The following is a 15,908-nucleotide window of genomic DNA, read 5'->3' as shown; positions in this document are numbered from 1 at the left end:
TGAGTGAGTGAACTGAACTGAACTGAAACATTATATTTAATATTGAATATTTTTCAGTTCACAAGAACCTGAATTTAAATAGAGCTCATTTAACTTCATATTATCTAAAAACAAACACATACATTGAGACTCAGATAAATTTGGATAGACAGAAAGAGATAGTTTTCCACTTGAAATTTAAAAAGAAATTTTTTTTGAGTTCTTCCATTTTGTTTATGACTGGAGTCCCAGATAGAGTGGGCTGTGTATCCCAAAGACATGATAAGAGCTAACTTCAGGCTTTTTCCCAGTCCTGTTTCTGTTTCCCAGGCAGAATTGAAACTTCAAAAAGTATTTTAACAAGTTAACCTTTTCATAACTGCATGTGTAAAAAGAACCCATTTTGCAATTTTTAAATGATTTTATTTTAATCAGTTTTTTCTGATGTCTAAAGAATATCATGGCTATTCAGTGTCAAAAATGTCATTTTTCTTTTTTATAGTCACAGTATATCATTAATGATATATGCATGAGGGAATTGTTGTCACATTGGGTGTAAAGCCTTGGCTACAAAATTTTGACAAATAGTGGGACTGTTAAGCATATCTTGAGGTAACATAGTCCATTGAAATATTTTATGAGACCCAATATGATTAGGATAAGGGAGAGAGAAAGTGAATCTCTCCCAGTCTAAACAGTGTAGGGGTATATTGAAAAAGCAATCTTGTAAATCAATAATAATAATAATATGCCATTTTTGAGGAATAGTAGTAGGTGATGGGATCCCTAGTTGCAATACTCTCATAGGTTTCATAGATGCATTAACTTTTCTAAGGTCTGTTAAGAGACTCCATTTGTTAGATTTCTTTTTATAACAAAAATAGGAGATTTTCAAGGAGAGCAAGATTCCTCAATTTGTTTCGATTTTAATTGTGTGTCTATAAGTTCTTAGGCAGCCTGTAATTTATCTTTCAAGAGGGGTCATTGCTCTGTCCAAACAGGCTCCTCATTTTTCCCAGTTATTTTAGTAATTGCTCTGTTTGTTAAATGAGCAGTGGCCCCTAGGTAAAATGTGGACTGTATATCTGAGTTTGCCATTGCATAAGTCAGTCTTTCCTATCAGATTAAGGGGTGCATTTATCACATAAGGAGAAGGAAATGGCAACCCACTCCAATATTCTTGCCTGGAGAATCCCATGGACGGAGGAGCCTGTTGGGCTACAGTCCACGAGGTGGCAAAGAGTCGGACCCATCTGAGCGACTTCATTTCACTCACTTACCACATAAGATCTTAATGTTGCACGTTGGCCTTCTGGTCCCTCACAGGGGTATATTTGAACACTTTGATAGACTTCTTGCATTTTTGGTTTGAGAAATTCCTGCAATTTGGCAAGAGATTTTTGTATAGGCCATGATTTGGGCCATAAGTGTTTGGAAATAATAGTAATATCAGATCCAGTGTCAAGGAGACCAGAAAATATTTTACCATTAATTTTGATATTTATATTTGGTCAGGCATATTCAGATACCAATGATGCCCATAAGGATTGCTTTTGGTCTGTACTGATGAATCTGCCTGCCCATATATCATTAGAGGAGTTCATAGAAATGTGTTGCCAACAAAGGTCCATCTGGTCAAGGCTTTGGTTTTTCCAGTGGTCACGAATGGATGTGAGAGTTGGACTGTGAAGAAAGCTGAGCGCCAAAAAATTGATGCTTTTGAACTGTGGTGTTGGAGATGATTCTTGAGAGTCCCTTGGACTACAGGGAGATGCAACCAGTTCATCTTGAAGGAGATAGGTCCTGGGTGTTCTGTGGAGGGACTGATGCTGAAGCTAAAACTGCAATACTTTGGCCACCTCATGCGAAGAGCTGACTCATTGGAAAAGACCCTGATGCTGGGAGGGATTGGGGGCAGGAGGAGAAGGGGACGAGAGAGGATGAGATGGTTGGATGGCATCACCGACTCGATGGGCATGACTTTGAGAGAACTCCAGGTGTTTGTGATGGACAGGGAGGCCTGGCATGCTGCGATTCATGGGGTCACAAAGAGTCGGACATGACTGAGTGACTGAACGAACTAAGGCAAAAGAAGCAGTTGAGCAATTTTCTCCTCCTTTTTGAATTGCCATAGAATCTGAGATGACATCATGATTTGAACTTCTCCTTTAAAATCTGAATTAACTATTCCAGGGTGAACAGCAATTCCTATACAAGTCAAACTAGATCAGCTCAGTAAAAGACTGAAGGTTTGTGGGGTTAGGGGCACAAAAAGTCTAGTAGTTATTCTGGAAGGGACTGCTTGAGCGTCAAGGAGAAAATCACTTAGGGCTGATATGTTGACAGCAACACTGCCAGATGTTGAGGGTTTGAGGGAAAAGATAGAATTTGCCCCTGGTTTTTGTTGAAGGGCACCAGGGGGGTCCCCTGCTTGGAGTTTCCTGGAATAGTCCTTCCTTCAATATCAAATTTAGATTTACAATCTTTGGCCCAATGCATTCCTCTATGGCAATGAGGGCAAATTCTTGGAGGTTGGTTTATTAAACTTCTTAGGGCAGTCCCTTTTTAAATGGTTTTTAACTCTACATGTAAAGCATCCTTCATTTTCCTTTCTAAAGGCAGCGAACATTGTCTCAGTTAGCATTTGCATCTTTTGAGTTTCTGATCGTAGACTGAGACAAGCCTTCAAATAATCAATAATAGTCCTAGCCTCATGAATTGGAGCGATAGCTCTTTGACATTCCTGATTTGCATTCTGATAAACAAGTAATCTCTCTAATTGTTTTTTGACTTCTTCTCCAATTACAGCACGGGAAATAACAGATTCTAATCTAGCTAAAAAATCAGCATAATTTTCATTAGTTCTTTATAATATTTTGATGTTTCTACCTGTAGGCTCTCCTTGAGGAGTAATTTGATCCCATGTTTCAAGGGCCACTGTTTCTAATTGTTCACGTAACAAGGAAGGGCATTGTATTTGAGCTTCTAGGGCATCAAATTATCTGGTATCAGTTAACATTTGAAAAGTTATTTGGTTTTGGGAGTGCCAGCTCAGGCATTCTTGTCAGCATGATCTCTGGCTATATCATGAAACCACATTGTCCATTGAAGATATTCTCCTGGTTTAAGGAGAACTTTTACTAGAATTCGGCAATCATAGGAAATAAAGTTTCCAAAAGAAGATGCCACAGAATTTAAAAGCTCTTTAGTAAAAGGCGAATGTGTGCCATACACAGTTGCAGCCTTTTTCATTTGTTGCATGTAAAAAAAACTAATACCTTCATATTGAGATACTATGTGCCCTTGAGCATCAGGATTCCTTAAAACTGGAAAGGTGGAGAAACCATCAGGTTCAGAGACTTGTGATTGCAAAGCCAGTAATTCAAAGAGCTTCTGTCATGGAGGAGAGTGTGTACGTACCGATTTTTTCAAATATAAATCTGTACTTAGGACTTAGCATTATTATCTAAAAAGCGCTGCCTGTTTTGATGTCAAAAAGGGTCTCAGGAGAGTCGTTGTTAGAATCATTAGGTTCTAGCAAAGGAGACACTTTTGGATTTGGGCCTGCTGGCAGAGGAGGAGCATTTGGAGCAGTCAGGGCAGGGCTTGTAGGAAAATTTCGAAATATTTTATGTTGTTATAGTTGGGCCTTCTGTAAATTTATATCATTTAATTTATATTCATGTAATAAGTGTTCTGTCTGCTGTCGAATATTAGGAGGGCTAAAAGTTACCTTGAAATGGCAGAATTACAGCTTTAATGAGAGCCCTAAGGGGCCAGAAATCGATTGGAATATTTTTTTCTCCGTTTGGTGGCTCATTCAACATTTTCTTTGACCTGGTGCCATTTTCTAAATCAAAACTGGCTTTATCAGGGAACCAAGGATTCCAATTAAACATTGTTTAAAGGCAAGCCTCTATTTGTTGGCGCAAAAGCAAAAGTCCCTGAGCTTTAAACAAATGGTGAAGTAAAGTAGAGAGATGATGGGGCTTTCCAGCCGTTTGAAGTTAAGTAGAGATAAGGGGGCTTTTTCGACGTTTGACCCATGTCTTTGTACTTATTGACGTCAATAAGCCCTGAGTCACTCCGTCTGAAATGTCACGCATACGAGAGTCCCTGTTTTGGGCGCCACTTGTTGGGGTTCTCTAATGGATAGAGAGAAAGTCAAAAAAGGCATCGGGACCTAGCCTCTGATTGAGCAAACTTGCTTTAATGATCTTTTTGTGAGTATATGTAGGCTGTTGTACAAGGAATTTCTTTCGACAATGATAAAGATCAGAAAACTAAACGTACAGCAACCATTACCAAGGGAAAAAGGCATTAACGATGGTCATAAGGTCAAGAGACAATCCATAGCTCAAGAAAGAGGATCAAGACAAAGCAGTTTTCTCATAAAGAGAATATTTACTGAGAGAGACCCAAGCCTGCCTCACACAGTGACCCCAGCCCTGGGAGCAGCTTGCTGTTACACTGATAAGGAACAGAGGATTTATGAGAAACAGCACGTAGGAATCCTCCTGTTAAACCTCACCTGACAGACAGGGAGGCCTGGTGTACTGCGGTGCATTGGGTCGCAAAGAGTAAGACACGATGAGTGACTGAACTGAACTGAATCAAAAACCTCCCAGAAAACAATGTCCAGGACTTGAGGGTGTCACATGTGATCCTATGAAACATTTTTAAAAATAACATCTATCCTTCTTAAACTCTTCGAAAAAGTAGAAGAGTAGGGGAACACTCTTAAATTTATTCTATCAGGCTATCTCTACACTGATATCAGCATTATAAAGAGACCCTACAGAAAATTACAGATCATTTTCTTGATGAATATGGTTGAAAAAAGTTTTCCAGAAAATATTAGCAGACAGCATTCAACAATCTATAAAAGTTATCATAAATAATTATCATGTAGCATTCTTCAAGAGATGCAAAGATGGTTAAAAATCCACAAATCAACCCACTTGATACACCAGATTAAGAAAAAGAAGAGAAACACGATTCTGTCAGTAGATGTAGAAAAAGCATTGAGAAAATCTAATATCCATTCATGGTAAATACTCTCATAAACATGGGCATAGAGAAAATACATCTCAACATAATAAAGGCCATTTTTGACAAACCCATAGAGGTGGATATCTGAAAGCGTTTTCCTCTAAAATCAGGACCAAGGGAAGGATGCTCACTCTTGCCAATCTGGTTTAAGTATGTGGAGGTCCTAGACACAGCATTTGGACAAAAATGTAGTAAGAGACATCCAACGCCTAAGAGAAGAAGCAACACTGTCACTACTATAGAGAAATGATACTTTATATAGAAAACCCTAATATCTCCACCAGAAAACTAACTAATAAAAACAGTACACAGATGCACACACGCACACCACACACACACACACACACGCACACACACACAGAATGCAGTATTCCTCACCCCCTTAAGATAAAATTTTGCTGCTTCTAACATAGATGGACCTGGATATCATTCTGTTTAGTGAATTAAGTGAGACAGAGAAATACAAATACTGTATATTATCACCTGACATATGAAATCTAAAACTAGTACAAATGGATGAAAATAATGGAGTAGAAAAAGACTCTCGCACATAGGGAATAAACTAGTGTTTACCAGTGGGAAGAGACAGTGGGAAGGGGCAAGACAAAGTATAGATTCAGAAGTACACACTACTATGTGTAAAATAAATAAACTACAAGAACATACTTTACAGCACAGGGAATTTGGCCAATAGATCAGAATACCTTAAAACAAAATATAACCTACATAATGAACCACAAAGTTGTACCTCTGCCACTATCATAATACTGTAAATCAACTATAATTCAAATAAAAATTTAACATAAAAGAAGAGTTCTGCATTGTGATATGTGGTTTTAATGGCAGTCACATTACAATAATTACATGTAACAAATTACCAAATCTTACACTTTAAATTTACACAATGTTATATGTCAAATATATTTCAGTTTGAAAAATCTGCTGAAATATAGTTTTCTTTTGGCTTGTTTTTTATTGTACTTCCCTTCAAACTGCTCATTTCTACAGGAAGATATTTTAATGTGCTAATCCCCCTGCAAGACTCTTTCTAATAAACACTGCCATTTCTCTTAACATTTAAATCAGTTCTAATGAGGTGAATGAAACTGGAGCCCATTATACAGAGTGAAGTAAGCCAGAAAGAAAAACACCAATACAGTATACTAAGGAATATATATGGAATTTAGAAAGATGGTGATGATAACTCTGTATGCAAGACAGAAAAAGAGACACAGATGTATAGAATAAACTTTTGGACTCTGAGGGAGAAATCGAGGGTGGGATGATCTGAGAGAATAGCATTGAAACATGTATATTGTCAATTGTGAAACAGATTGCCAGTCCAGGTTTGATGCATGAGACAAGTGCTTAGGGCTGGTGCCCTAGGATGACCATAGGAGGGAGGTGGGAGGGAGGTGGGAGGGGGATCAGGATGAGGAACACATGTTAATCCATGACTGATACATAACAATGTATGGCAAAAAAAACACTACAATATTGTAAAGACCTGTTGTTATGTCCATAAAGCAGAACTCCTATTCTCCAAGAAAACTTCATTGATATATTCATATTTCATGACAATATATTTCAATTGGTCTTTATATTGAAGAAGATACTTGGCATGTCCGGTATAATATTATCTTGAGATTTCAAAATTTAAATTAGGATTCTGAGGGTGAATAAATGAACTGGCAATTAGTCATTATAGAAATAAATAAAATTCACACTTTTCTCATAATAGTGGAGAACTTTGCATTTCTTATCCCGGCAAAATAGAGCCTGTGTACACCGGAGTTATGGCTCATGAGCAGAAAGGGGCTGACAGTTGGGAAACACGCTGCAATGATTATAGTGATGTCCATAAGGAAACGGCTGGGCTGATCGAAAAGACCCAAAAGAAATTGACAGATGGAGGAAAGAATATAAAAGTAGACAAAGGTGCTCCCGAGGAGAAGAATGAATTTAGAAGCTCTGGATTCAGGGCAGGACCTGGAGGAGGCATCGGTCCTACGAATGTGCTGGACCTGCTGCTTATGTCTGTACAGGATGAGAACCATGGAGCTGCCGGCCCAGAGCGTGAGCCCCAAACATAAAACATCAGGGAATAATAGCAATGCTGCATACAAGGCGTCTTCAGTTTTGTCCGTAAGAATAGAAGAACAGTAGCCAAAATCTTTTTCACCTGTGATGTTTCTGTCACTCCATTTGCCAGTCATATGGAAAGGAAAAATGATATTTACCAGCATTTGCAGGATCCAACACAGGAAAATAGAGAGAACCACGTACTTGGGAGCAGTTACTTTCAGCGCTGCCCACCTGGAGTTCCAGGGACTGATCGTGGTCACCTGAAAGACACTCAAGAGGAAGATGCTACTGATGGACACTCCCCTCCCCACTCTGTGCAGAAAGAAGAGAAGTTTGCAGCCAACATCACTGCGGATATGCTTCCACCCAAAGACTGCCATTGTGTGTGGGACTCCTTTACAGAGGAGGACCAAGGAGTTGGCCACAATCAGGTGCTTAAGGATGAAATCTGTGGATCTTAACCTATAACCCATGCAGTGAAGGACGATATAACTACAAAGGAGTGAGAAATTCCCCAGAATTCCAACGACGGTCTGTGTTAAGATGATCATGCCTATTATTAAAAAGCTGCTGGTCATCCTTTCAGTTCAGTCACTGGTACTTTTGAGTTGGAATGTCCTACGTGGGAATATGAGGTATGGGTTACGTGCATCATGTCAACTGAAACCCAATTTCTCCATTTAACAATAGTTCCCACTTGGAAATATTTGCTTCTTGTGTTTCTCTTACCAGCAGCCTTTAAAGGGTTCCATGTATAACATTTAAAAGAACTAATATGTAAAATTAATCACTGAAGATACTCATGTGATCCCTTCTTTATTCTTCACAAATTTATTAGGCAGGAACTAAAGGGACCTTAGTTATACAGAGAAGTGTTACCTACCCCCAGACAGGTTAAGTATTTGTCAAACCTGCTTCTTAGTGCAGAGTGAGGACTGAATCCCATTGGGCTACTCAAGACAGTGGTTTGAGGAACCTCCCAGGTGCTTAAAAGATTAACACCCTGCATTCCACCGCAGAGGGTCCAAGTTCAATCCCTGGTCCAGGATCTAAAATCTCATGAACTTTGATGCATGGCCAAAAGCAAAAAAAGAGAGTGCACTGATCACCAGCCATACCAAACAGCAAGTTATTTGCAGGCATATAATAAGCCAGATCTATATTGGATTTTGATTTCACAGTTTTTTCTATTTATAGACCTGTGGTATTTTTAAATTTTCATATAACATGATTCCATTTATTTGTAAAGCTTTATTCTATGGTACCACGTATTATGAATTAAGTCTTAGCATCTTAACACTTGAACATCACTGCTGGCAATAGAATACAGCAGAAACCTGCCTCACGAAAAGGCAATGTCATGAACATGAGAATGCGTCACTCTGAGGATGGCAACAGAAAAACCCTTTAGTTCCCATGACAGAAACACAACTAAAATAACATGCATTATAGAAATGTTTGAATAATCATATGTAGGCAATAAACCTTAGGGCATAAAACACTAACATGTGATAAAACAGCTTAAGTCAAAACAAAATTATTAGTGTCCAATCATACACTGAATCATTATGTTATTGTCAGAGCTCAGTGAATATATTAGCAATGAATTAATATTTGCAGTTGACATTAAAACACAAGACACAGAGGAAAATTTGGCACTTATAAAGCATGTAGTCTTGTGTCTTTCATAAACTGACGTATTAGATTTGCTAGAATGTCAACAAATTGGTGTTAGTGTCAGTTTCTGATGTGATCACTTACCCAGAATCTTGACCTGGCTTTCTCTCACAGACTCAGCTGCTCAGACGAAAATACAACGGACATATCTTCCAGCTACCAGGACAAGGGCTCGGTGGGATGGTCATTATACCCAGTATGTGTGTGGGAGAGAGGCAGCCAGATCCTGATATATGGGTTTGAGACGCTGTCCTCCCCTCCCCTCCCGTCAAAACTGCAATTATCATTTCACCTGCAGCAGCAATGGGAGTGCAGGCTTGAGAGCTGAGAACATTTTTGGAAACTTTTCTCTCAGTTGTTAATTACTGGAAACAATTACAAGTTTCTAGTTAGCAGCCTTAGGAGACAACTGGCTGTACTTGACAGGCAATTTCTTTTCCATGATCCCTGAAGGTAATGGTCTCATGAGGAAGAAATACTAAAATCACACACATTAGGGGCTGACACAGACCATGTGCATCCTTCTGGATTCTTCACTTCCCTGAGATGAGTCTCTGCCCTAATACTAGTACTTTCCTCACCTTCAACCATTGAATGGAACCATCATTGAAAGTATTGGTAAAGAAATGGAATGAGACAAAATACCTGGGAAGTATATTCGAAGAGACAAAAGGAAAAGGAGGAACATCATCAAGAATTCACGATAGGAACCACTGGCACAACTTATATCAATTTAGACTTATTTTCATAATTCAATTCCAATTATTATGGAAATTTTGTAGGAAATAACCTTTATTATTATTGAACACTGTGATAGGAATTGGGCCCAGAACAATAAATAGAAAAAAGAGTGAGGGTTTCAAAATAGCTATAAAATAAAACACACAGATCTGATGGCTCAAATATTTTATCAAGGGCTTAATTCAGGAGCATCCTGGAGAGGAAACAATATGCCACTAAAACCAAGTGCATCAGTGGAAAATTAAAAAAAATCTGAAACGCAAGTAGGAGGTTTCACAAAAAGCAAACACACTGACAACTTGACCATGTACTTCTAGCCTCTAGAACTGTGAAAAACTGTCTCTGTGAAAAACTGTGAAAACTATCTATGTTTGAACCTCCCAGGCTGTTGTGTTTTATTAAGGCATACCTAAAATGAAATACAAACTGTAAGAGTCTGTCTGTTTGATCCCGGGACTTCCAGGAGTGATCCTGCAATTTATGTCAGAGAAAGTTTTGCCTATGTTCTCTCCTAGCAGGTTTATGGCATCATGTCTTCTATTTAACCCTTAGAGCCATGTTGAGTTTATTTTTGTGTATGGTGTGAGGGTGTGATTTGACTTCACAAATGTACATGAGGCTGTCCAGCTATCAGAGAAGAGTGGAGAAATATCTCGAGAAAGAGTGAAGAGAAGGAGCCAAAGCGAAAACAATGCCCAGCTGTGAATTTGACTGATGATGGAAGTAAAGTTCGATGCAAAAAACAGTATGGCATAGGAACCTGGAATGTTAGATCCATGAACCAAGGGACATTGGAAATAGTCGAAAAGCAGATGGGAGGGTTGAACGTTGACATTTTATGAATCAGTGAATAAAATTTTTGGAACAGGTGAATTTAATTCAGATGCCCATTATATGTTCTACTGTTTGCAAGATCCCTTAGAAGAAATGGAGTAGCACTCATAGGTAACAAGAGTGTGAAATGCAGTATTTGAGTGCAATCTCAAAAGTGACAGAATGATCTCTTCGTTTCCAAGGCAATGCATTCAGTATCACAGTAATTCAGGGCGATGCCCCAACCAGCAATTCTTAAGAAGCTGAAGTTGAACAGTTCAATGAAGACCTACAAGAACTTCTAGAACTAACACCAAAAAAGGTGTCCATTTTACCATAGGGGACTGGAATACAAAGTAGGAAATCAGGAGATACCTGGAGTAAGAGGCAAGTTTGGCCTTGGAGTACAAAACGAAGCAAGGCAAAGGCTAACAGTGTTTTGCCAAGACAACGCACAGGTCTGAGAAACACCCTCTTTCAACAACACAAGAGACAACTCTACACCAGATGGACATCACCAGATGGTCAACACCAATATCAGATTGATTATATCCTTTGCAGCCTAAGATGGAGAGGTTCTATACAGTCAGCAAAAAAACAATATCAGGAGCTGACTGTGGCTCAGATCATGAACTCCTTATTTGCAAATTCAGACTGAAATTGAAGAAAGTGCGGAAAACCACTAACCATTCAGGTATGACCTCAATCAAATCCGTTACAATTATACAGTGGAAGTGACAAACAGTTTCAAGTGATTAGATCTGATAGACTGACTGCCTGAAGAACTGTGGACGGAGGTTGGTGACATTGTACAGGAGGCACAGTTCAAGACCACCCCCAAGAAAAAGAAACACAAAAAGTCAAAATGGTTGTCTGAGGAGGCCTTACAATTAGCTGAGAAAAAAGAGATGATAAAGGAAAAGGAGAAAAGGACAGATATACCCATCTGAATGCAGACTTCAGGGAATAACAAGGAGAGATAGGAAAGCCATCCTCAGCGATCAATGCAAAGAAATTGAGGAAACCAATAGAATGAGAATGGCTATATATCTCCTCAAGAAAATTGGAGATACCAAGGAAACATTTCATGCAGAGATGGGCACAGTGAAAGACAGAAAATGTATGGATCTGACAGAAGCAGAAGATATTAAGAAGAGGTGGCAAGAAACACACAGGACTATACAAAAAAAATCTCATGGCCCAGATAACCACGATGGTGTGATCACTCACACACACCTAGGGCCAGACATCCTGGAGTCTGAAGTCAAATGGGCCTTAGGAAGCATCATGACGGAAAAAGCTAGTGGAGCTGATGGAATTCCATTGAGCTACTTCAAGTCGTAATACATGACGCCATGAACGTGCTGCACTCAATACATCAGCAAATTTGGAAAACTCTGGCCACAGGACTGGAAAAGTTCTGTTTTCATTCCAATGCCGAAGAACGGCAATGCCACAGAGTGTTTAAATTACCACATGATTGTACTCATCTAAAAAGCTAGCAAAATAATGATCAAAATTCTCCAAGCCAGGCTTCAACAGTATGTGAACCAAGAACTTCCAGATGTACAAGCTGGATTTAGAAAAGACTGAGGAGCCAGATATCAAATTACCAACATCCACTGGATCATCGAAAAAGCAAGAGAGTTCTAGAAAAACATCTATTTATGCCTTATTGGACATAACAAAGTCTTTGACTGTGTGGATCACAATAAACTGTGGGAAATTATTCAAGACATAAGAGTACCAGACCACCTGACCTGCCTCCTGTGAAATCTGTTTGCATGTCAAGAGGCAACTGTTAGAATGGACATGGAAGCATAGACTGGTTCCAAATTGGGAAAGGAGTACGTCAAGGCTGTATATTGTCACCCTGTTTATTTATCTTATATGCAGAGTACATCATGTGAAATGCCAGGCTGCATGAACCACAAGCTGGTATCAAGATTGCCAGGAGAAATGTCAGCAACTTGAGATATGCAGATGACACCACCCTTATGGCAGAAAATGAAGAGTAACTACAGGACCTCCAGATGAATGTGAAAGAGGAGAGTGAAAAAACTGGCTTAAATCTCAAGATTTGAAACACGAAGATCATGACATCTGGTCCCACTATGTCATTAAAATAAATGGGGAAACAATGGAAACAGTGACAGAATTTATATCCTTGGGTTCGAAAATCACTGCAGATGGCATGTAGCCATGAAATTAAAAGATGCTTGCTCCTTTGAAGAAAAGTTATGATCAACTTAGATAGCATATTAAAAAGCAGAGACATTACTTTGCTGAGAATGGTCCATCTAGTCAAAGCTATGGTTCTTCCTGTAATGTATGAATATGAGAGTTGGACCACAAAAAAGCAGAACACAGAAGAATTGGTGCTTTTGAACTGTGGTGTTGGAGCAGATTCTTGAGAATTCCTTGAACTGCACGGAGATCAGAATAGCCAGTCCTAATGGAAATCAGTCCTGAATATTCACTGGAAGGACTGATATTGAAGCTGAAGAACCAATACTTTGGCCACCTGATGCGAAGAATGGACTCATTGGAAAGACCCTGATACTGCGAAGGATTGAAGGCAGGAGAAGGAGACGACAGGATGAGATCCTTTGATGGCATCACTGACTTGATGGACATAAGCTTGAGCAAGCTCCAGCAGTTGGTGCTGGACAGGGAAGCCTGGCAGCTGCAGTCCGTGGACCCACAAAGATTTGGACGTGATGAGCAACTGAACTGAGCTAATTACATTTGGCCCACGGATACTGGGGGAAATTCCCTATCTAGAATCAACTCATTAGTAAACATAATGGACCTGAAAAATCCATGTGCCATGTATTATAACATGACTACCCAGATGATGTCACAACTATGGGAGGAGAAATGTTTATTAGTTATATAATTTTCAGTATGTTTTCAACACTATGGGCAATCTTTACCTCCTGTGATGGTTTCTTACAAGGAAGAAGCTAGTATAAGGGGATATGCCCTCACAATTTTTAGTGGTCTTAAATTTTGTTGGATTCTTTGGGACCCCATGGATTGCACCATGGCAGACTTCCCTGTCCATCACCAACTTCTGGAGCTTACACAAACTGATGTCCACAGTCGGTGATGCCATCCAACCATCTCAACCTCTGTCGTCCCCTTCTCCTCCTGCCTTCGATCCTTCCCAGCATAATGGTCTTTTCAAATGAGTCAGTTCTTCTCATCATGGGCCACAATACTGGGGTTTTATCCAGCATCAGTCCTTCCAGTGAATTTTCAGGACTGATTTCCTTTAGGATAGACTGGTTGGATCTCCTTGCAGTCTAAGGGAGTCTCAAGAGTTTTCTTCAACACCACAGCTCAAAAGCATCAATTCTTCCATGCTCAGCTATTTTTTACAGTCAAACTCTCACTTCCATACATGATTACTAGAAAACACATAGCCTTCACTCTACGGACCTTTGTTGGGAAAGGAATGTCTCTGCTTTTTAATATGCTGTCTAGGATGATCATAACTTTATTTCCAAGGAGCAAGCGTTGCTTAATTTCATGGCTGCAATCACCATCTGCAGTGATTTTGGAACCCCCCAAAACAAAGTCTCTCACTGTTTCCATTGTTTCCCCATCTCTTTGCCATGAAGTGATGGGACCGGATGCCATGATCTTTGTTTTCTACATGTTGAGTTTTAAGCCAACTTTTTCACTCTCCTCTTTCACTTTCATCAAGAGGCTCTTCAGATCTTCTCCGCTTTCTGCCATAAGGGTGGTGTCATCTGCATCACTGAGATTATTGATATTTCTCCCTGCAACCTTGATTCCAGCTTGTGCTTCATCCAACCCAGCATTTCGCATGATGTATTCTGCATTATGTTAAAAAAGCAGGGTGACTATAAACAACCTTGACATATTCCTTTCTCGATTTGGAACCAGTCTTTTGTTCCATGTCCAGTTCTCACTGCTTCTTCTTGACCAGCATACAGATTTCTCAAGGGGAAGGTCAGGTGGTCTGTTATTCCCATTCTTTAAGAATTTTCCACAGTTTGTTGTGATCCTCACAGTCAAAGGATTGGGCGTAGTCAATAAAGCAGAAGTAGATGTTTTCCTGGAACTCTCTTGCTTTCTCGATGATCCAGTGGATGTTGGCAATTTGATCTCTGGTTCCTCTGCCTTTTCTAATTCCAACTTGGACATCTGGAAGTCCACGGTTCACATACTGGTTAATTGGTTACAGTAAAGCTTAAAGGGCTTATTTTTATTTTTTTTTTCATTTATATTTATTACTTGGAGGCTAGTTACTTTACAGTATTGTAGTGGATTTTGCCATACATTGCCGTGAATCAGCCATGGATTTACATGTGTTCCCCATCCCAATCCTCCCTCCCACCTCCCTCCCCATCCCATCCCTCTGGGTCTTCCCAGTGTACCAGCCCTGAGCACTTCTCATGCATCCAACCTGGGCTGGTGGTATGTCTCACCCTTGATAGTATACTTGTTTCAATGCTATTCTCTCAGAACATCCCACCCTTGCCTTCTCCCACTGAGTCCCAAAGTCTGTTTGGTACATCTGTGTCTCTTCTTCTGTTTTGCATATTGGGTTATCGTTACCATCATTCTAAATTCCATATATATGTGTTAGTATACTGTATTGGTCTTTATCTTTCTGGCTTACTTACTGTGTAAAATGGGCTCCAGTTTCATCCATCTCATTAGAATTGATTCAAATGAATTCTTTTTAACGGCTGAGTAATATTCCAAGGCATATGTAACACAGCTTCCTTATCCATTCGTCTGCTGATGGGCATCTAGCTTGCTTCCACGTGCTGGCTGTTATAAACAGTGTTGTGATGAACATTAGGGTGCATGTGTCTCTTTCAGATCTGGTTTCCTCGGTGTGTAGACCCAGAAGTGGGATTGCTGGGTCATATGGCAGTTCTATTTTCAGTTTTTTAAGGAATCTCCACACTGTTATCCATAGTCGCTGTACTAGTTTGCATTCCCTCTAACAGTGTAAGAGGCTTCCCTTTTCTCCACACCCTCTCCACCATTTATTGCTTGTAGACTATTGGATAGCAGCCATTCTGAATGGCGTGTACCTCATCATGGTTTTGATTTGCATTTCTCTGATAATGAGTGATGTTGAGCAACTATTCATGTGTTTGTTAGCCATCTGTATGTCTTCTTTGGAGAAATGCCTGTTTAGTTCTTTGGCCCATTTTTTGATTGGGTCATTTATTTTTGTGAAATTGAGCTGCAGGAGCTGCATGTATATTTTTGAGATTAATCCTTTGTATGTTGCTTCATTTGCTATTATTTTCTCCCATTCTGAGGGCTGTCTTTTCACCTTCTTTATTGTTTCCTTTGTAGTGCAAAAGCTTTTAAGTTTCATTAGGTCCCATTTGTTTATTTTTGCTTTTATTTCCAATATTCTGGGAGGTGGGTCATAGAGGATCCTGCTGTGGTTCATGTCGGAGAATGTTTTGCCTATGTTTTCCTCTAAGAGTTTTATAGTTTCTGGTCTTACATTTAGATCTTTAATCCAATTTGCATTTATTTTTGTGTATGGTGTTAGAAAGTGT

General features: G+C 39.5%; 1 protein-coding gene across 1 annotated transcript; it reads right to left on the bottom strand.

The window, feature by feature from the left end:
• Positions 1-6,752: 6,752 nt before the first annotated feature.
• On the bottom strand, positions 6,753-7,694 carry LOC136161675 (vomeronasal type-1 receptor 4-like). Its single transcript, XM_065926699.1, has one exon. The coding sequence runs from the start codon at positions 7,692-7,694 to the stop codon at positions 6,753-6,755; it is 942 nt and encodes a 313-aa protein (XP_065782771.1).
• Positions 7,695-15,908: the final 8,214 nt, after the last annotated feature.

Source organism: Muntiacus reevesi, chromosome 2 (assembly GCF_963930625.1).
Source record: "Muntiacus reevesi chromosome 2, mMunRee1.1, whole genome shotgun sequence".
Taxonomy (NCBI): Eukaryota; Metazoa; Chordata; class Mammalia; order Artiodactyla; family Cervidae; genus Muntiacus; species Muntiacus reevesi.
The sequence above is the reverse complement of the archived record's forward strand: the minus strand, read 5'-3'. Positions and strand labels throughout refer to the sequence as shown.

Coding starts and splice junctions, on each gene's coding strand:
- LOC136161675 (XM_065926699.1), bottom strand. CDS start 7,694: ATGACCAGCAGCTTTTTAATAATAGGCATGATCATCTTAACACAGACC.